Below are 21940 nucleotides of genomic sequence, written 5' to 3' on the forward strand. Positions count from 1 at the left end.
GTCTATGTAGTGCTACATTTTGATGGTAATTTTTGATGGTAATTTCGCTGTTTAAAATGGTTTCCAAGAGTAGTGCTGAAGTGCTATCTTGTGTTCTTAGGTGCAAGAAGGCTATGATGTGCCCCATGGAGAAAATATGTGTTAGCAGTATAGCTCATTCAGGGATGAGTTATAGTGCTGTTGGCTACGAGTTCAATGAATTAGTGGTCAGCTGATAAGATGTTATGACCAGAGCTACACAGGAACCTAACCCTGTATTTCCTCTAGCAACAATGGTTCTATAGTTCAATATTTGCTAAATAAGTGTTCACAGTGACTTTACAGAATAACCACCATGAATGAGAATCAACTGTATTTATTAGTGTTATCTTTCAGCTCAGAAGGCCATCTGATTGCTTCCTGAAAACCTAATGGAGCAAACCTAATGGAATCCTATCCAATTTTGTCTCCCTTCATTCCCTATGAGTTGAATGTGAGCATTAATGGTACCCATCTGAGAGCAAAGCATGTGGGCCTGATATAATGTCAAACTTAGGCCAGCCATGGTGGTGCACCTGCAGTTCCAGCTAGTTGGCAGGCTGAGGCAGGAGGATGGCTTGAGCCCAAGAGTAGGGGCCTATGAAATGCCACTGCACTCCAGCCTAGACAATACAGCAAGACCCTGTCTCTTAAAAAACAACAAAACAGAACTGAGGCTTCAAGCATGATGATCATAGTTAAAGGGTTTATAAGAAACAGTTCCTCTCCTATGTGTTTATTGTGTATCTTTTAGGCTGATGGTATCGATTTTTTGTTTTGTTTAGACAGCAGTGTCTTGCTATGTTGCATGATCATGGCTCACTGCAGCCTTGACCTCCTGGGCTCAAGGGATCCTCCCACCTCGGCCTCCCATGCCCAATTAATTATTTTTTGTAGAGACAGGGTCTCCCTATGCTGCCCAGGCTGGTCTCAAATTCTTGCGCTCAAATGATCCTCCCATCTTGGCCTCCCAAAGTGCTGGGATCACAGGCGTGAGCCAAAGCAACTGGCCTGGTATAGCATTTTAATGTAATCTTCCCCTTCAAACAATTTCTGTCCTGTATCAGTATTTGGCTTCATTATCCATTCAGCTGCTCAAGCCAAAAAAAAAGCTGGGAGTCATCCTTGATTTCTTTCCTTCCATCCCCCACGCTGACTCAATCAGCAAGTTCTCTTGGTTCTATGTCTACTGGATATTTCTTTGTCGTCTCTCAGTCCTATCCTTCCCTTCTACACTCTGCTTTCTACTGCCAGATTCCCTGGCAAACTATTAACCTCTGCCAGTGGCAGGCACCAGCAGGGGACGAGACAGTGGGAGAAGGAAGCAGCAGCCACTGCTCTAGTCACTGTAGTGGTGGGAGTACACACCTGTGGTGGTCAGCAGTGCCCGAGTGTGGCACCTCCTCGGCTACTGAAGACCTGGCCCCAGCCGAGCACCTCTGCTACCAGCGCCGGCAATGGCTACCACCCCCTTAACTTTTATGTTCCTCAGTACCCTCCATTCTCCCTTTTGCTCCTTCAGCCTCTACAACACTTTTGTAACCAATTTATCATATTATTACATATATTTTTTTGAGAAAGAGTTTTGCTCTGTTGCCCAGGCTGAAGTGCAGTGGCACGATCTTGGCTCACTGTAACTGCCACCTCCTGGGTTCAAGTGATTCTCCTGTCTGAGCCTCCTGGTAAGCTGAGGTTACAGGTGCCCACCACCACATCCAGCTAATTTTTTGTATTTTTAGTAGAGACAGGGTTTCACCATGTTGGCCAGGCCAGTCTTGAACTCCTGTCCTCAAGTGATCCACCCACCTCAGCCTCCCAAAGTGCTAGGATTACAGGCATGAGCCACTGCACCTGGCCAATTCCCCATATTAAACACCCTTTTTTTTTTTTTTTTTTTGAGACGGAGTCTTGCTTTGTTTCCCAGGCTGGAGTGCAGTGCCACGATTTTGGCTCACTGCAACCTCCACCTCCCAGGTTCAAGTGATTCTTCTGCCTCAGTCTCCTGAGTAGTTGGGACTATACGCATGTACCACCATGCCCAGCTAATTTTTGTATTATTAGTAGAGATGGGGTTTCACCATATTATTGGCCAGGCTGGTCTCGAACTCCTGACCACATGGTCTGCCCGCCTCAGCCTCCCAAAGTTCTGGGATTACAGGCATGAGCCACCGTGCCTGGCTAAACACCCTTTGTTAGAAATAACTAGCATGGTTTCAGACTTCCTGACTGGAGCTTGGCTGACAGAACTCCAAAATATTTCCTGAATCTGTCCATCTCTACTACTGCCACCCCAATCACCTCTCACCCAGATTACTGCCATAGCTACGCTCCCTGAGACCACAACCAGACAGGTCTGGAGCCAGACAGCCTCAGGAAGGCAGCATTAACTGAAGAGAGACCCTTAGAAAAATTAAATTCCAGCAGAAAAATGATTCCCCTCGACTGCCAATCTTGGAGGATTGGGGTTTCATTTTATTTCACAAAATGTGTTTGCTTTAACTACTCTTCATTGAATGCCCATTGCTAAGCAAAGTTCCTGTGTCTCTGCCGCCAGCCTTTTCTCTGTCACATTAAATAGCAGAAGAATCTGACAATATAATAGAGCATTTGATTTATAAAATGTTTACCCACTAACTTTACGAAGGAAAGAAAACAATTCCATCCCTCCCACAAAAAGGAAATCTTTTAAGCTTTCCTCCCGATCCAAACTCCATGGGATCTCAGAAATTCCAATTCTTCTAACTCAAATCCCCACAGTGGTACAGATGCATTAACTCGCCAGGGACAGCAATCTGAGGCAGGCAGGTTCATTAAACAAACATGTTCTGTGCCCTCTGGCAGAGAGGGCAGCAGGGCATGCACTGGCCCTGACCCAAGCTGTGGCATAGGCAAGGACATCAAGTAGCTGACAACGATCTGTCCATCTCAGCTGGGGCAGAGGGGCCAGCTCGGCCTTGAAACAGCAGCTTGGGAGCTGTCTCAGCTGAAGGTTAATGTCTCCATGTCTCCAGCTTGGGAGGTGGAGTTGGATGAAGGAGTGAACGCTTTCTTGCCTTCCGCGAGGGCTTTAAAATGCTGCAAGGAAAGAGGAGAGGGAACATTGAGTATAGGGATATGCTAGTTGCTATATTTTAGCAAGAATTAATTTCTTTAAAATGACTCCCCTTTATTTCCTTCCTGCTTCCATTCATGAGGCCATTGGTTCTCCTGAAAGAATGAGTATCCTCTGCAGATCCTCGGCTAATTTCACCTAAGGCCCACATCTCTTACTTCCCCCCACCCTTTTTTTCCTCCACTTTCCCCTTGAAAACCCCATCCCTGCCTCCTTTGTTCTCCTAATTATGGGAAAGGGCAAAGGTAACTGGGCAGAGACATCCTACATCGCTATAGGATGCAATCACAGCAGGTTCAGAACAGTAGAAACTAGTGATCCTCTCTGCAGCTTAAGTCAACCCCTGATGCTTGGCTCACCTGGGAGTTCTTGAATTCTGAGTAGAGGGAAAACAGCAGATGGAGGGACTGAATCCGACTCTTGTAGACAGGGATGTCTAGAATGGCTGAAATGAAGAAGAACTTCCAGGAACAGAACCAAACAAACTCTGGGAATCAGGGGCACTTCTGTTTAGGATAGCCAAACCCCTGGCAGATGGGGTGTCACTATGACTTTGGGGGTTAAATACCCAGCAGGTAGTCACATAAGCCCAAACACCACCTTCGAGTGCTGCCAAAGAGCACAACGGGCTTAACGTGAAAGCTGAAACTCAAGATGCTATCTTCCCAGAATAAACAAGCCTGTCCAAAAGCCTAGAGCGCCTCTGACCAGAGATGGGGACGAGGAAAGGAAGGAGGAACTCACCGCAGATCACGTCAATGTACTCTGCCAGGCTGCAGTCAATCTCTGCTGTGGGCAGGCTCACCTGGAAGAGGCATGGGAAGGACCAAAGTCAAAAGGCTGGTGTCAGTGGTCCCAGAACCACTCTCTCTCTGAAGGAAAAGAGCTTCTAGCATAAGACACATGTTATGGGCTGAAATGTGTTCCCCTAAAATTCAGATATTAAGTTCCTAACTCCCTGGACTTCAGAATGTGACTATATTTGGAGATAACATCTTTAAAGAGATAATTACGTTAAAACAAGGTCATTAGGGTGGGCCTTAATCCAACATGACTGGTGTCCTTATAGGAAGAGGAAATCAGGACAGAGACACATAACAAAGGGAAGACCATGTGAAGACATAGACAGAAGATGGCCAAGGAGAGACCCCTCAGAAGAAATCACCCTTGGTGGGGCATGGCGGCTTCACACCTGTAATACCAGCACTGTAGGAGGCTGAGGTGGGCAGATCACCCGAGCCCAGGAGTTTGAGACCAGCTTGGGCAACATGGTGAAATTCCATCTCTACAAAAAAATTAGCCAGGTGTGGTGCTGAGTATCTGTAGCTCCAGCTATTTGGGAGGCTGGGGTGGGAGGATCGCTTGAGTCCAGCAGATTGAGGCTGCAGTGAGCTGAGATTGAGCTACTGCACTCCAGCCTGGGCACAGAGTAACACCCCCCCCCCCAAAAAAAAAAGGAAGGAAGGAAGGGATGAAGGAAGAAAGGAAGGAAAGAAGGAGGGAGGGCGGGAGGGAGGAAAGGAAGGAAGGAAGGAAAATCAACCATGCCAACAAATTGATCTTAGACAGTATACTACTGGACTACTAGCCTCCAGAACTATGAAATAATACATTTCTGATGTCTAAGCCACTCAGTCTGTGGTACTTTGTTATGGCAGCCTAGCAAAATAATACAAAATGCCACTTTTTCCCCCCGATCAGTATGGAATTGGTCATACATTTTATAGGTAAAATACACTGCCATACTCTTTTCCTGTGGGAATCTGTGAAAAAGAAACGGATACCAAGTTATGGGCAAGTATTAACAATGATATATGCATTACTTGGTGTTATAATGCCTAATGATCCCAGGACACCATATGAACAGAGAAAATGGGCATGACTTCTAACTCAGGTAACAGGCTCTGAATCTAAACAGAGAAACTAAAAAGTCACAGTGTGAACTTTTTAAACTACTGGTTTCTTAAAACTTCTTTTCTCTTTTTACAAAAAATGGAGTACATATAGTTCTGCAACTTGCTATGATTTGCTTTTTTCATTTAACAACATATCACTTGGCCGGGCGCGGTGGCTCAAGCCTGTAATCCCAGCACTTTGGGAGGCCGAGACGGGCGGATCACGAGGTCAGGAGATCGAGACCATCCTGGCTAACACGGTGAAACCCCGTCTCTACTAAAAAATACAAAAAACTAGCCGGGTGAGGTGGCGGCACCTGTAGTCCCAGCTACTCGGGAGGCTGAGGCAGGAGAATGGTGTGAACCCGGGAGGCGGAGCTTGCAGTGAGCTGAGATCCGGCCACTGCACTCCGGCCTGGGCGACAGAGCGAGACTCCGTCTCAAAAAAAAAAAAAAAGAAAAAGTTGGAAATAATAATAATGAGGGAAGAGAAAAAACACTGGGACCTAGAGCGAATACCATATTTTCTTATCTTACCTCCGGCTACCTTCCACTCACCTTGCCCAAAAGCTCTTCAAACTCTGGGGACCATTCCTGCATCAGTGTGTCAATGTCGGGCATGGGCCTAAAAGTATAAAGGTAAATATGAACAAGAAACATGAAATGATAACATCAGCAACCTCTGGATCAGCATATTCTAGGATGAAGGAGAAGTCTTCAATCTGCACATCAGGAAGCCTTCAGAAGAACCTAGACTGGGCATACCAAAGTTACTCAGGCCTGAGGTTTGAAGGAGCTAGCTAAGTAATACTAGAGAAATTACAATCTTTATGTCTACAATCTCAGCTAGCAGTTGCCAGGATCCACAGGACCTCAGGTTGATCAAATATGTTCCCAGCCTCTGGGCCTCTTCTCAGGAGCAATAGTTCACAGGTGGTGAAGGTTACTATGTGTTACTGTTGTAAAGAATGTGGTATTTCTTACCTGGTGTAGTGCACAGTCGCAGGGGGCTTAGAACGGTGTAATTCAGAGATGCTCTCAATCCACGTGTCAATGGCTTTGGGATTCTTTTCTGCATCTTCCAGGCTTTTTACTTTCATATGTTGCTAGGAAAATAAGGAGAAAGCCTAGCTGATGGCACTGAAGTAGCTCTCTTGTTTTTACAGTGTCCTCATTATATCCACTGTTGTTTCATATTCAGGCTTGCTGATGGCAGCCGCTGCCACATGAAACAGCAGTCAAATGAAGGGGATAGGAAACCCTGATAAAATCTGCTGAAGCCACGCCAGGCATGGCGGCTCACACTTGTAATCCTAGCACTTTGGCTGTCTGAGGTGGGAGGATCACTTGAGACTAGGAGTTCAAGACCAGCCTGGACAACACAGTGAGACCTTGTCTGTACTAAAAATTAAAAAATTAGCTAGACGTGGTGGTGTATGCCTGTGGTCTCCGTTACTTTAGAGGCTGAGATGGGAGGATTGCTTGAGCCCAGGCGTTTGAGGTTGCAGTGAGCTACGATTGTGCCACTACACTCCAGCCTGGGCAAGAGCGAGATCCTGTCTCAAAAAAAAAAAAAAAAAAAGCCGGGCGCGGTGGCTCAGGCCTGTAATCCCAGCACTTTGGGAGGCCAAGGCGGGCGGATCACAAGGTCAGGAAATCGAGACCATAATGGCTAACACGGTGAAACCCCGTCTCTACTAAAAATACAAAAAATTAGCCGGGCATGGTGGTGCGCGCCTGTAGTCCCAGCTACTTGGAGGCTGAGGCAGGAGAATGGCATGAACCCTGGAGGCGGAGCCTGCAGTGAGCCGAGATCATGCCACTGCACTTAAGCCTAGGCGACAAAGCGAGACTCCGTCTCAAAAAAAAAAAAAAGTCAAGTGCAGTGGCTCACATCTGCAGTCCTAGCACTTTGGGAGGCTGAGGCAGGAGGATCACTTGAGATCAGCCTAGGCAACATAGGGAGAACTTTGCCTCTACAAAATAAAAATTGAAAAAAAAAACAACAAAAAAAACCTAGCCAGGCATGGTGGCACACACCTGTGGTCTGTCCCAGCTACTTGGGAGGCTGAAGTAGCAGGATTGCTTGGGCACAGGAGATTGAGGCTACAGTGAGCCACAATCACACCACTGCACTCCAGCCTGGGTGACAGAGCGAGACCCTGTCTCAAAAAAAATAATAATTTGCTGGAGCCATGGAAAGGGGACAGGTCAAAATGGCAGGACTGACCATAATGAAATACTATTTAGGCGGGGCTTGGTGGCTCATGCCTATAATCCCAGCACTTTGGGAGGCTGAGGTGGGTGGATCACCTGAGGTCGGGAGTTCGAGACCAGCCTGACCAACATGGAGAAACCCTGTCCCTACTAAAAATACAAAATTAGCTGGGCATGGTGGTACATGTCTGTAATCCCAGCTACTCAAGGCAGGAGAATTGCTTGAACCCGGGAGGCGGAGGTTATGGTGAGCCAAGATTGCACCACTGCACTCCAGCCTGGGCAACAAGAATGAAACTGTCTCAAAAAAAAATAAAATAAAATAAATACCATTTCACACCTACTAGGATGGTTAGAATAAAAAATACAAAAAGTATTGGTGAGGATGTAGAGAAACTGGAACTCTCATTCACTGCTGGTGGGAATGTAAAATGGTACAACCACTTTGGAAAACAGTTTGGTAGTTCTTCAAATGGCTAAACATAGAGTTTCCATATGGCCCAGCAATTCTACTCCTATGTATATACCCAACAGAATAACAATATATACCCACACAAAAACTTGTATACAAATATTCAAAGCACTATTATTAATAAGAGTGGAAAGAACTAGAGAATGAATAAAGAAAATCTGGTAAATCCACACAATGTATATTATTCAGCCGTAATAAAGGAATGAAGTCATTACCAGGGTCTAGGAGGAAGTGGGAGAATGAGAAGTGAATATTAATGAGTATGAAGTTTCTTTTTGAGGTGATGAAATATTCTAAATTAGGTAATGGTGATGGCTATACAACTGTGATTATATTAAAATAAGTTGTACAATTTAAATGGCTAAACTTGCTGGTATATAAATTATATATAAATAAAGCTGTCATTTAAAAAATAGGGCTGGCCAAAAGCGATTGCCATCTCTTTTGATAGGCAGTAAGTCAACTGTATGAGTGCCAGCAAGGCCTCCTCCGCTCTTGGCCCTCTCCAGCTGGGGCCTATACTAAGCTAGTATCTTACCGTGATGTTGTGCTGCTTAGAATTCTCTGTTAACCAGAGTGAGAGCACTGTAGGGTCTGACTGCTTTGTAGAAGGTTCATCCAATACCAACAGGCCAAGGTTGTCAGGCTTTCCATCAGGACGTGGGACCTGGTTAAGGAAAAGGTAAGAAAGCAGAAAGGAACATGTTTCCAGTAAGTTAAAGAGGAAGAACTCTTCTGGTTCATCATTATTACTAGTATTAAAAGCATGCTTATCCTGCTGTACTCAATACTATCCAGAAAAAAATATATGATCCATAGCAGCTTAAATATAAACCTGTTGTCCTAGATAATTAGGAAGCAAATACATGACAAACAATGTATAATGAGATATTAAGTATTACTTAAGAGCAATGAGTATAAACTGGAGTTGAGAGCAAGGTTAAGAACTCCAATGAAATGAACATGACTAGCCAACGCTAGTCAAAGAAATTAGGGAAACTGTTAAGAGTAACAGGGGCATCAGAAGAAACACTTAAGGAGTCATTTTCAGTATGTACTGACTATACCTTTAAGAATGCATCAATATCCCCGACAGCTGGGATAAAATCAGGAATGAAAGGCTTCAGTTTGTGGTCCAGGTCAATCAACTGAGGTGTGTACCTAGGAGATATTGCCAAGGGAAGGTGGAGACAGTCAGAGAAAATTACTTTACTATTCAGGCTAAAAAAAATCTACAGAGAATGGCCCTGTTTCAGACTAGAGGTAGGAAAGGTTTGGGGCAAGGTAGGGATAGTGGGGTATGGTGGGAGGTCCTAGTACTCACCTACTGATGTACTGGAAGAGTTCCTTAATCTCAGCAGAAACTGGCAAATGCTCATAATCTGCAGGGTCATAGGCCCTGGAAAAAGGAAAATAGTTTGTTCGAGGTGGCCAGAGAAGAGCAGAGGTGGCAGGGTCCTAGGTACTGCTGTGTTACTGACTATAGGGACATGATCCTAAACCTAGCTTCTGCCTCTCCAATATCTGCCTTTCCTGGTGGCTTGCAAGGCAACTTTAAAGTTGATCATACTTAACTCTCAATTATCTCTGACTCTGAAGGACAGAGGTGCAGAAAATCCAAAATATAATATTTTTTGATGTTAAAATGTAGCATAAATGGTTCACCCTTTTTTAATGAAAGGATGACAAGAAAAGGTACAACAAGAGATTTTAGGGCTGGGCATGGTGGCTCACACCTGTAATCCCAGCACTTTGGGAGGCCAAGGCGGGCGGGATCACCTGAGGTCAGGAGTTCAAGACCAGCCTGGCCAACATGGTTGAAATCCTATCTACTGAAAATACAAAAATTAGCCAGGTGTGGTTGCACACACCTGCAGTCCCAGCTACTCAGGAGACTGAGGCAGGAGAATCGCTTGAACCTGGGAGGCAGAGGTTGCAGTGAGTCAAGATAGTACCACTGCACTCCAGCCTGGATAACAGAGCAAGACTCTGTCTCAAAAAAAAAAAAAAAGAGAGAGAGAGATTTAAATATCTGACATGAAAATAGTTTGCACCAAAAAAAAGAGAAATTTTTATACAAGTGTTTTTAGCAGTGTTATTTTTTTTAAATTTATTTTTGAGATAGGGTCTCACTCTGTTGACCAGGTTGGAGTGCAGAAGCCCAATCATAGCTTATTGCAGTCTCAAACTCCTGGGCTCAGGTGATTCTCCTGCCTCAGCCTCCTGAGCAGCTGGGACTATAGGCACACACCAGCACGCTAGGCTAATTTTTAAAAAATTTTTGGGCAGCCAGGCACGGTGGCTCATGCTTGTAATCCCAGCACTTTGGGAGGCTTAAGTGGGCAGATCACGAGGTCAGGAGATCGAGACCATCCTGGCTATCATGGTGAAACCCCGTCTCTACTAAAAATACAAAAAAATTAGCTAGACATGGTGGTGGTTGCCTGTAGTTCCAGCACTTGGGAGGCTGAGGCAGGAGAATGGCAGGAACCCGGGAGGTGGAGCTTGCAGTGAGCCAAGATCACACCACTGCACTCCAGCCTGGGCGACAGAGCAAGACTCCATCTCAAAAAAAAAAAAAAAAGAAAAAATTTGTAGAGACGAGGTCTTGCTATGTTGCCCAGGTTGGTCTTGAACTCCTGGCCTTAACCAAACCTCCCACCTCAGCCTCCCAAAGTACTGGGATTACAGGCTTGAGCCACCATGCCTGGCCACCACCTTTTAGATTTACTCAGCAAAATCTCATGTAATCCCCAAGCCCACAAATGTTTCAGATAGTACAAGTGATACTATAGGACTGGATGAGGTAGTGGAGTCAGAAAGGGAGGAAAACTCATTATTATGTTGGGTTTCTGAGACACCTGAAAATCCTAAATACAGGAGATCAAAAGAGATGCTGGAATTTCACTTCTAACTGACGTCCTCCCACTCCAGTGTTTTGAAGGAGGTATTCTGAAGAACACCCTTGGCTTGGGTGTTCTTTCCTCACCCTTCCAGAGGGGCTCCATGCTCTTCATCATCATCATCAGAATCAGAATCAGTTTCAGATGAATCATCATCATCATCATCGTCATCATCATTTTCACTAAAGCCCCGTTGAGGTGTCAACTGTGAGGTCTTCTTCTTCTCCTGAGATAGGGCAGGGCAGGCATAGAAAGCTTCAAGTAAAAAAATCAAACGTACCTATGCCCAGTTCTCTATTGCTCTAACCAATACCCCAACCACCTGGCACCTAATCACCAGAAAGAGAAGGGAGCACTTCCCAGAAGGGGCTTGAGAGCCTTCTTCTGCCCCTGCTCAGCTACAAATGGGGACTCCACTTGCTAGAACCATATTCCATTTCTCTACTTGAGGCTGGGGTATAAATTCCATCTAAGTTTATCTACTGTACATATTACTTAGATCTTCAGCGCTCTGCATACACTTTAGACAGCTTCGGCCCAAAAAGCTATGGACTTTCAAAGAAGAAGATGGCAACTCTAGTTATTTTGGAAGAAAATCGGGGAAGATGAAGTGGAAATAGAAACTTTAGGGGTCTTAATACTCACAAAGACCATAGAGAGGAAATCTAGTACTTAATTTGCAAGACTGCCCAGCGTAAGCTGCTTGAAACTATCAAAAGAAGAAAGTTCAAAATTAACCTTGTGCCCATCTAACCAGCAGTTCCAGAGACTACGGACTTTCCATTTTTGTTCAGTGATATTTATCTTCATGGAGTATCTGACCTATCCGTATTTCCCTTCCCTTACCCCATAAATTACATGCAATGACTACACATTCTCTCTCAAGATAAGCAGCTCTTCTGTCCTTGGCATTATAACCTACCTTTCTGTGCTTCTGGCTCTCTCTGTGCCATCCCACCCTCTCAAGTCCATGAGAAGGGGTCTGGTGACACTTGAGACTTTCAGGGGCAGGTGGAACAGGGTCCATGTCTTTGCCTCTGTGGCCTGGAGCCTGTGGCATGCCCTCCCTTAGTACCTGAAGGATGACCAATTGGCCCCCTTTAAAAGTAGGTTTTCAAAACTTGGTTTCTATATACCACATGTCTTATACTGAGGTTAACACGTTTGATTCCAGTTGTTTAAAATTAATTTGTTTTTATGGTAAAGCAGCTATTGGCACACAAAATTGTGACACGTTACAGGACACCAAAAACTGCTTTTGGTCACATTTTGCTCTAAGAATAACAAATTTATTATACGTAGATAAAAGTATATTCTAACTAAGCTGTAATATGCATGGCAGATAATGAAACACAGTTGCAGAATTTATTCAGTGACTATGCCTTATTAGTATATGATTGATAAGAACTTTCTAGAGCATTCTTTCTCAATTCAAGATTAGCCAAAATTATTCTTAGTCACATAGGAAGCAGTTTTGGCACAGGGAACTTTTAAGAATATTGTCAGCCTGGGGCGGTGGCTCACGCCTATAATCCCAGTACTTTGGGAGGCCAAAGCGGGTGGATCACGTGGTCAGGAGTTCGAGACCAACATGGCCAACATGGTGAAACCCCGTCTCTACTAAAAATAAAAAAATTAGCCAGGCGAGTTGGTGCAGGCCTGTGGTCCCAGCTATTCAGGAGGCTGAGGCATGAGAATCGCTTGAACCGGGGAGGTGGAGGTTGCAGTGAGCTGAGATCGTGCCACTACACTCCAGCTTGGGCAACAGAGTGAGATGACTCTGTATCAAAACAAAACAAAAAAAACCATTAAAATGCAGCCATCAGGCCAGGTGCAGTGGCTCACACCTGTAGTCCCAGCACTTTGGGAGGCCGAGGAGGTTGCAGTGAGCCAAGATCATTGCACTCCAGCCTGGGTGAAAGAGCAAGACTCCATCTCAAAAAACAAAAAACAAACAAACAAACAAAAAAAACAGGCCGGGCACAGTGGCTCATGCCTGTAATCACAGCACTTTGGGAGACGGAGGCGGGTGAATTGCCTGAGGTCAGGAGTTCAAGACCAGCCTAACCAACATGGTGAAATCCTGTCTCTACTAAAAATACAAAAATGAGTCAGGCGTGGTGAACCTGTAATCCCAGCCACTCAGGAGGTTGAGGCAGGAGAAACACTTGAACCTGGGAAGCAGAGATTGCAGTGAACCGAGCAACAAGAGTGAAACTCCGTCTCAAAACAAAACAAAACAAAACAAAACAAAAAAACATAACCTTTGGATAATGTGCTAAGGCTAAACATAAATGGTTGTTTTTTGTTTTTTTTTTCGAGACGGAGTTTCGCTCTTATCGTCCAGCCTGGAGTGCAGTGGCACGATCTTGGCTCACAGAAACCTCCGCCTCCCGAGTTCAAGTGATTCTCCCGCCTCAGCCTCCCGAGTAGCTAGGATTACAGGCACCCATCACCACGCCCAGCTAATTTTTTGTATTTTTAGCAGAGACGGGGTTTCGCCATGTTGGGCAGGCTGGTCTCAAACTCCTGACCTCAGGTGATCCACCCGCCTCAGCCTCCCAAAGTGCTGGGATTACAGGCGTGAGCCACCGCGCCCGGCCAACACAAATGGTTTTTAAGAAATCACATGTGGCCGGGCGCGGTGGCTCACGCCTGTAATCCCAGCACTTTGGGAGGCCGAGGCGGGCGGATCACAAGGTCAGGAGATCGAGACCACGGTGAAACCCCGTCTCTACTAAAAATACAAAAAATTAGCCGGGCGCGGTGGCGGGCGCCTGTAGTCCCAGCTACTCAGGAGGCTGAGGCAGGAGAATGGCGTAAACCCAGGAGGCGGAGCTTGCAGTGAGCCGAGATCGCGCCACTGCACTCCAGCCTGGGCAACAGAGCGAGACTCCGTCTCAAAAAAAAAAAAAAAAAAAAAAAAAAAAGAAATCACATGTACAACTTTAAGGTCCTACATGTTTCTAGAGAGATGGGCATCTTGCCATCTTTCTTACAGAAGTAGGGTGGTTCTCTAGGTTCACAGAATAACAGCAGCCAGTATCTGGGTCTTAAGACCTCAAAATTAAAATCTCTTTCACAAAATACTGACAGTATCACAAATATTGATAATGAAAAAATGCCTAGACTAATAATTTCAAACTCGCTTTAGCATAAAATTACCTGAACTGCTTCCTAAAAAATATAAATTCCCAGGCTTTTACTTTTGAGATTCTGGGGTGGGACCGGGAATCTGTATATTTTATTTATTTATTTTATTTATTTATTTTTTTTGAGACAGAGTTTCGCTCTTGTTGCGCAGGCTGGAGTGCAATAGCACGATCTCGGCTCACTACAACCTCCACCTCCTGGGTTCAGGTGATTCTACTGCCTCAGCCTCTGAAGCAGCTGGGATTACAGGCATGCGCCACCACGTCTGGCTAATTTTGTATTTTTAGTAGAGACAGGGTTTCTCCACGTTGGTCAGGCTGGTCTCGAACTCCCGACCTCAGGTGATCCACCCGCCTCCGCCTCCCAAAGTGCTGGGATTACATGTGTGAGCCACTGCACCCAGCCAGGAATCTGTATATTTAAAAATAAGTATCTCAGTTGAGCCTTATGATCAAGAAAGTTTGTGAAACACTGGCCTACATTACATGAAATTCCTCACCAAAGTCAATTGTAATAGTAGGCTTTATTCCTGAAGAAGGGTCAAAATCTCAAGGTTCTTTGTAACTGATTTTCCTCCATGAGCTCAAAAGTCCCTAACCACTGAAGGTGAGTGTTCAAGAAATGTTTAGCATTAAACTGGTGTAATCTCTAACTACTAAAAACCCAAAGCAGACATTCTACAAGAAGCTGTGAGTATTACTGTACCTTGTTATTTTCCTCTTCATACTCATCACTGCTGTTATCAGCCATAGCCTTGTTAGGAAGATGGGCAGAATGAGGAAGTCCTTAGGAAAAAAAAAGGTTTTCCTTTAGATTATTGTTAAAATGATTTTTAAAGACAAATATTTTTTAGTTTGTAACTTTTTATGCTCTAACCATTTTATAAAACAAGGTTTATTGGAACATCTAGCTAAAAAGACAGGAGATGAATTCTAGTCATGGCTCTGCCAATTCAATTCAAGATATATTTACTAAATATTACTATGCTTAAGGCATTGGGTTAGACATTATACTAATCAAATTATCGGCCATTACATAAATAATATAAACTGGCCAGAGGCAGTGGCTCATGCCTATAATCCCAACACTTTGGGAAGGGGAGGCAGGAGGATCACTTGAGCCCAAGAGTTTGAGCCTAGCCTGAAAAATATGGCAAGATCCCATCTACAAAAAAAGAAGAAGAAAAAATTAGCTGGGTGTGATGGTGTGCGCCTGTGGTCCCAGTTACTCGGGAGGCTAAAGCAGGAGGTCTGCTTAAACCCAGGAGTTTCAGAAGTTTGAGGCTGCGGTAAGCAGCATTCAGTGTTGATGCCACTGCACTCCAGCCCGGGCAACAGAGTGAGAGCCTGTCTCAAAAAAAAAAAGGAAAGACAAAGAAAAAAATATACACTCTGCCCTTAGTTTACACTAGTAAAGCACAGAGTGCTGAATTTATACCAAGAGTGGGTTTGAAGACAAATTACTTAAAAAGATTTTGCCTTTCCACCCCCTAGCGCTGCTGTGCCTGCAGGTCTCTGTCGAGCCGCGGACACGGGTCTCTGTTCCGCAGGATGGGGTTTGCTAAAGTTGTTAAGAATAAGGCCAACTTTAAGAGCTATCAAGTGAAATTTAGAAGACCAGTGGGGCGGCCGGGCGCGGTGGCTCAAGCCTGTAATCCCAGCACTTTGGGAGGCCGAGTCGGGCGGATCACGAGGTCAGGAGATCGAGAACATCCTGGCTAACACGGTGAAACCCCGTCTCTACTAAAAATACAAAAAACTAGCCGGGCGAGGTGGCGGGCGCCTGTAGTCCCAGCTACTCGGGAGGCTGAGGCAGGAGAATGGCGTAAACCCGGGGGGCGGAGCTTGCAGTGAGCTGAGATCCGGCCACTGCACTCCAGCCTGGGCGACAGAGCGAGACTCCATCTCAAAAAAAAAAAAAAAAAAAAGAAGACGAGTGGGTAAAACTGATTACTATCCTCAGAAACACTTGGTGATACAGGATAAAAATAAATACAACACACCCAAATACAGGATGATAGTTCGTGTAACAAACAAAGATATCATTTGTCAGACTGCTTATGCCCATATAGAGGGGGATACAGTCTGTGCAGCATATGCACAAAAACTGCCAAAATATGGTGTGAAGGTTGGCCTGACAAATTATGCTGCAGCGTATTGTACTGGCCTGCTGCTGGCCCACAGGCTTCTCAATAGGTTTGGCATGAACAAGATCTATGAAGGCCAAGTGGAGGAGACTGCCAATGAATACAGTGTGGAAAGCATTGGTGGTCAGCCAGGTGCCTTTACCTGCTATTTGGATGCAGGCCTTGCCAGAACTATCACTGGGAATAAAGTTTTTGGCGCCCTGAAGGGAGCTGTGGATAGAGGCTTGTCTATCCCTCACAGTACCAAATGATTCCCTGGTTATGATTCTGAAAGCAAGGAATTTAATGCAGAAGTACACCAGAAGCACATCATGGGACAGAATGTTGCAGATTATATGCGCTACTTAATGGAAGAAGATGATGATGCTTACAAGAACCAGTTCTCTCCATACAAAAAGAACAGCGTAACACCAGACATGATGGAGGAGATGTATAAGAAAGCTCATGGTGCTATACAAGAGAATCCAGTCTATGAAAATAAGCCCAAGGAAGAAGTTAAAAAGCAGAGGTGGAACTGTCCCAAAATGTCCATTGCTCAGAAAAAACATCAGGTAGCTCAAAAGAAGGCCAGCTTCCTCAGAGCTCAGGAGCGGGCTGCTGAGAGTGAAATGAAACAATTTTCTATAAAGATTTTTCAGATAAAGACAATAAACTTATGGACAGAAAAAAAAAAAAAGATTTAACCTCTTTCAGTCTCAGTATTCCCACCTCTAAATGGGTCACTAATATTTCTCACCCCGGTCTCTTATAAGGATCAAATGAAAAAATTTATGTGCAAGGAACTGACCCAGGGCCTGGCAAATAATAGTCACAAGTTTGAACCTGAATCAGTAAGCAAAGATAAGAGCAACTTTTAAATACTCTGAACAATTAAAAGTATAATTAATGCCAGGCGCGGTGACTCACACCTGTAATCCTGGCACTCTAAGAGGTGGAGGCAGGCAGATTGTTTGAGCCTAGGAGTTCAAGACCAGCCTGGGCAACACGGCGAAACCCTGTCTCTACAAAAAATACAAAAATTAGGCCAGGCACGGTGGCTCATGCCTGTAATCCCAGCACTTTGGGAGGCTGAGGCGAGTGGATCCCCTGAGGTCAGGAGTTCCGAGACCAGCCTGGCCAACAGGGTGAAATCCCGTCTCTACTAAAATTACAAAAAAAATTAGCCGGGCATGGTGGCACACTCCTATAATCTCAGCTACTCAGGATGCTGAGGCAGAATTGCTTGAACCTGGGAGGTGGAGGTTGCAGTGAGCCGAGATCACGCCACTGCACTCCAGCCTAGGTGACAGAGCAAGACTCCATCTCAAAAAAAAAAAATTAGCTGGACATGGGGGCATGGGCTGGTAGTCCCAACTACTGGGGGGTCTGAGGCAGAAGGGCTGCATGAGCCCAGGAGGTCAAGGCTGCAGTGAGCCGTGATCGTGCTACTGCACTCCAGCCTGGGTGACAGAGCAAAACTCTGTCTCTATAAATAAAAAATTAAATTAAAATAAAAGTATAGGCCGGGCACGGTGGCTCACACCTGTAATCCCAGCACTTTGGGAGGCCGAGGCGGGTGGATCACGAGGTCAGGAGATCGAGACCATCCTGGCTAACATGGTGAAACCCCGTCTCTACTAAAAATACAAAAAATTAGCTGAGTGTGGTGGTAGGTGCCTGTAGTCCCAGCTACTCGGGAGGTTGAGGCAGGAGAATGGCGTGAACCTGGGAGGCGGAGCTTGCAGTGAGCCGCGATGGTGCCACTGCACTCCAGCCTGGGCGACAGAGCGAGACTCTGACTCAAAAAATAAATAAATAAATAAATAAAAGTGTAATTAGATGTAAGGCATTAACTGGAATGAAAACATGATAAATGATTTCTATATCAAAGAAATGCAAATTAAACACTATTTTTTTGTTTACTAAATTAGCCCAAACTAAAAACAAATTATAATATCTGCAGCTGTCAAGAGCACAAACATGCTCAAGTCAAAAACCTAGGTGGCTAGGTCCCAAAGAATTGAAAACAGGGACTCAAATGGACACTTGTACACCTCTGTTCATAGTAGTGCTATTCACAATAGCCAAAACATGAAAACAACCAGAGTGTCCATTAACAAATGAATGAATTTTAAAAATGTGGGCCGGGCGTGGTGGCTCACGCCTGTAATCCCAGCACTTTGGGAGGCCGAGGTGGGCGGATCACAAGGTCAGGAGATTGAGACCATGGTGAAACCCCGTCTCTACTAAAAATAGAAAAAATTAGCCGGGCGCAGGGGCGGGCGCCTGTAGTCCCAGCTACTCCGGAGGCTGAGGCAGGAGAATGGCGTGAACCCGGGAGGCGGAGCTTGCAGTGAGCCAAGATTGCGCCACTGCACTCCAGCCTGGGCGACAGAGCGAGACTCCGTCTCAAAAAAAAATAAATAAAAATAAAATAAATAAATAAATAAAAAATGTGGCATAGGCCAGGCGTGGTGGCTCATGCCTGTAATCTCAGTACTTTGGGAGGCCAAGGCAGGTGGATCACAAGGTCAGGAGATCAAGACCATCCTGGCCAATCTGGTAAAACCCCATCTCTACTAAAAATACAAAAAAATTAGCTGGGTGTGGTGGTGTGCACCTGTAGTGCCAGCTACTCAGGAGGCCAAGGCAGGAGAATCGCTTGAACCCGGGAGGCGCAGGTTGCAGTGAGCCGAGATCATGCCACTGCACTCCAGCCTGGGTGACAGAGCGAGACTCAGTCTCAAAAAAAGAAAAAAAAAAAAAAAAAAAAACTTGCATATACATGCAATGGAATATTAGCTTTAAAAAAGAAAGTCTACATTCTATACAAGTGAACCTTAAAAACATCACAGTAAGTGAAGTCAGCCACAAAAGGATAAATACAGCATGACTTCACTTATGTGGTTCCCAGAACAAGCAAACTCATAGAGACAGTAGAATAATGGTTACCAGGGAAGAGTGGAAGCAAGCAATCAGGAGCTATTGTTTAAAGGGTATGGAGTTTAGGGCTGGGCGCGGTGGCTCAAGCCTATAATCCCAGCACTTTGGGAGGCTGAGACGGGCGGATCACAAGGTCAGGAGATCGAGACCATCCTGGCTAACACGGTGAAACCCCGTCTCTACTAAAAAATACAAAAAACTAGCCGGGTGAGGTGGCGGGCGCCTGTAGTCCCAGCTACTCCGGAGGCTGAGGCAGGAGAGTGGCGTGAACCCGGGAGGCGGAGCTTGCAGTGAGCTGAGATCCGGCCACTGCACTCCAGCCTGGGCGACAGAGCGAGATTCCGTCTCAAAAAAAAAAAAAAGGGTATGGAGTTTCTGTTCGGGATGATCTGGAAATAGTGGTGATGGTCATACAACATTGTGAATGTACTTAATGTTATTTAATTGCACACTTAAAAATTGTTAAAATGGCAAATTTTATGTTATGTATATTTTACCACAATAAACAAACAGAAACCCTGGATGTCATCCTTGATTCCTAACTCGAGTCAAATCGAATCCATCAGCAAGTATTAGTGATTCTACGACAATCTGTCTTGTACCATATTTGCCTCTTTTCTTTATTGTCAACTTCCTCACCAGAGGTCAAGCCACTATCATCTCAACTCAGCCATCGCAACAGTCCATTCCACACACGACAGCAACACAGCCTCCAAAGCTCTGCTTATTATGCTTCCTGCCCTACCTCTCTGATCTGACCATATCATACAGTAGAGTCCCCTCTACCGTAAACTGGTCTCTTTCAGGTCCTCAAACTAAGCCAAGTTCTTTCAGGCTTCAAGGTTTTTCACATCTCACATACTGTTTCCTCTTCCTGGTCTACTTTTCCTCAGTGTCTGGATCCCTGCCATCTACCAGTCTTACATGTCACCCCTTTAGATCTTCCCTGACCACCCTATCAAAAGTGGGTCTCTGGCCGGAAGTTGTGGCTCACGCCTGTAATCCCAGCACTTTGGGATGCTGAGGCAGGCAGATCGGTTGGGGTCAGGAGTTCAAGACCAGCCTGGCCAACATGGTGAAATCCTGTCTCTACTAAAAATACAAAAGTTAGCTGGGTGTGGTAATCTCAGCTACTCGGGAAGCTGAGGAAAGAGAATCGCTTGAACCCAGGAGGCGGAGGTTGCAGTGAGCCAAGATTGCACCACTGCACTCCAGCCTGGGTGACAGAGTGAGACTCCGTCTCAAAAAAATAAAAATAAAAATAAGTAGGTCTCCTTCCTCACTGTTACTCTCCTTAACAGAAACAATCTGCCTCCATCGGTGTGCACTTACCACATTTGGAATGTGTGTACTCATTTGTCATCTGCCTCCCATGATTACAAGCATCGGGATGGCAAGGACATTGTGTCATTTAACACTATTTACCCAAGTGCCAGGCATAAGGCTGGCATACAGTAGGCATTTTTAAATGCTTGTTGGCCAGGCACGATGGCTCACACCTGTAATCCCAGCACTTTGGGAGGCCAAAGTGGAAGGACTGCTTGAAGCTAGGAGTTCAAGATCAGCCTTGGTAACATAGTGAGACCTCGTCTCTATAAAATTAAGCAAAAAATAGTTTCTTGAATAAATAAATAGTGTTCAGCCCGTTAAAAACATTCCACTGTGATTTTGGTTGGGGTTGCAGTCTAAGGGGAGGTTATGAAGCATCTTCAAAGCCAGGAAAAACATGTTAAAAAAAAAAAACAGTACAGTGAATTCCTGGCAGATAGTGAGCAAAGCAGTAATATGAAGTAAATGGTGACAGGGCTGAACTGGGGGAAGATCCTGTAATTTGGAAGGCTATGATTTCTCCACCTTAACTAGTTAGAAAACAAACAATGGCAAATGAAGTAAATTGACTCTGAAAGTCAACATTTGCTATTATAAAATAGGAACTTCTTGAAGACAACTGTGAATCCATCCTGCTCTTTGAGTACCATTTCTCTTCTTTCCTCTCTTACCTTGGTGTCTTGGGGTTGGAGTATAAATACTTGCAACCTCTTCAGAGTCGTTAATCTCTAGACGTTCATCATATGTCTGGTTTTCAATAACCTTGGTCTAAGCAAAAGGAGACATGATTACATAGTTCCTATCATGGGACATCAAGCACTCTGCCAGGAGGTATATTCCAAACCAGCATTGGCTCCTCTTCCTTACTCAAGAAACTAGTTTTTCATAAAACCGTCACCCCATCCAAACTTTCCTTAAGGTTTCCTGGCCCTCGGTCAAGCAGTTAAGTCATTCTGTTGCAGCCCTTATTTAGGAACTGCTGGCAGGCTGGCTGAGGAACGAGGGAATCGTGGAGGGAAAGAAAGCCAACTTCTGCAGCTTCCCAAAGCTGTACCATCACGCGCGAGGGCAGAACACTATTCGTCGTATGTGGATGGCCAAGGCTGTTGAGGTTTCTCAGGGGAGGCTGTAGAGGTTCTAGAAAGAGTTCTGTCTCTGGAGCCACCTCTGGGGTGGGGTGGGGTGGGGTGAGACGGGGTGGGGTGGGAGGGTCCCGGAAGAGAAGGGAAACTCCAGTCTCTCGGTCCCATCCAATAATCAGAAAAGCATCACCTCCAGTTTCACCCTTATCTTGCAGATAGGATCCCACCTAAGTTTCTTGGTGAATAAAGGAAGCAGAACGGTTGGTGGTGAGGTGACGAAGGAACAGTTACCACGGAGATGGGAAGAGGTAACCGGGAATGGGGTAAAGGGGAGTCCTCTTAAGCCTCTCTAGAAAAACAGTTCCCTTTTTGCTGGGGTGAGTACTAATTACCTGTAGCCCTTCTGAATCCGTCTCCTCTATAATGGAAAGAACCCCAGCCTAGGGCTGGGGTCTCACTCCAGTCTCAAAGCCAGGCCACTTTACCATTCCACGCCAAGCAACCAGCCTGTTGTCAGTCGCTAGGCAAAAAGATAAATTTTAAAATTCGCGAGACTTGCTTCCACTCTCGTGAGACCTCCTGCACGTTACGCCTCACCCGGAAAGGCTCTCTGCGCAGGAAGAAAATCAAGGGGCCACGGAAAGCCTCTCTGGGCGGCCAAGTCGCCTGTTTGTCTATGGTTTTAGTAAAT

At 45.3% G+C, this 21940-nt stretch overlaps 1 protein-coding gene and 1 pseudogene across 5 annotated transcripts; one reads left to right on the forward strand and one right to left on the reverse strand.

The window, feature by feature from the left end:
• Window positions 1-2469: 2469 nt before the first annotated feature.
• IFT46 (intraflagellar transport 46) lies at window positions 2470-21783 on the reverse strand. 5 transcript variants are annotated; one of them, XM_077964483.1, is made up of 13 exons: window positions 21642-21783; window positions 20839-20935; window positions 14476-14555; window positions 11263-11326; window positions 10704-10843; window positions 9039-9113; window positions 8782-8875; window positions 8253-8381; window positions 6010-6131; window positions 5584-5650; window positions 3875-3935; window positions 3490-3575; window positions 2470-3093 (listed from the first exon to the last, which is right to left on the reverse strand). In XM_077964483.1, exons 4-13 carry the CDS (start codon window positions 11269-11271, stop codon window positions 2998-3000), a joined length of 879 nt encoding a protein of 292 aa, XP_077820609.1. In that variant the 5' UTR covers window positions 11272-11326; window positions 14476-14555; window positions 20839-20935; window positions 21642-21783; the 3' UTR covers window positions 2470-2997. The 5 variants fall into 5 exon arrangements, with proteins under 5 accessions (XP_077820609.1, XP_014971330.1, XP_077820608.1 ...); XM_015115844.3 differs by lacking the exon at window positions 11263-11326 and adding an exon at window positions 11540-11692; XM_077964482.1 differs by lacking the exon at window positions 11263-11326 and adding an exon at window positions 11540-12397.
• Window positions 15567-16731, forward strand: LOC705625 (large ribosomal subunit protein uL18 pseudogene; annotated as a pseudogene).
• Window positions 21784-21940: the final 157 nt, after the last annotated feature.

This window comes from Macaca mulatta, chromosome 14, assembly GCF_049350105.2.
Source record: "Macaca mulatta isolate MMU2019108-1 chromosome 14, T2T-MMU8v2.0, whole genome shotgun sequence".
Taxonomy (NCBI): domain Eukaryota; kingdom Metazoa; phylum Chordata; class Mammalia; order Primates; family Cercopithecidae; genus Macaca; species Macaca mulatta.

Excerpts from the sequence above, each read along its gene's own strand:
- IFT46 (XM_015115844.3), bottom strand. The coding sequence starts at position 14,520 with ATGGCTGATAACAGCAGTGATGAGTATGAAGAGGAAAATAACAAG. Across the intron at positions 10,844-11,539 it reads AGAGCCAGAAGCACAGAAAG|GAGAAGAAGAAGACCTCACA; the intron begins GTAGGTTATAAT and ends GCCCTATCTCAG. Across the intron at positions 3,094-3,489 it reads CAGAATTCAAGAACTCCCAG|CATTTTAAAGCCCTCGCGGA; the intron begins GTGAGCCAAGCA and ends CTTTCCTTGCAG.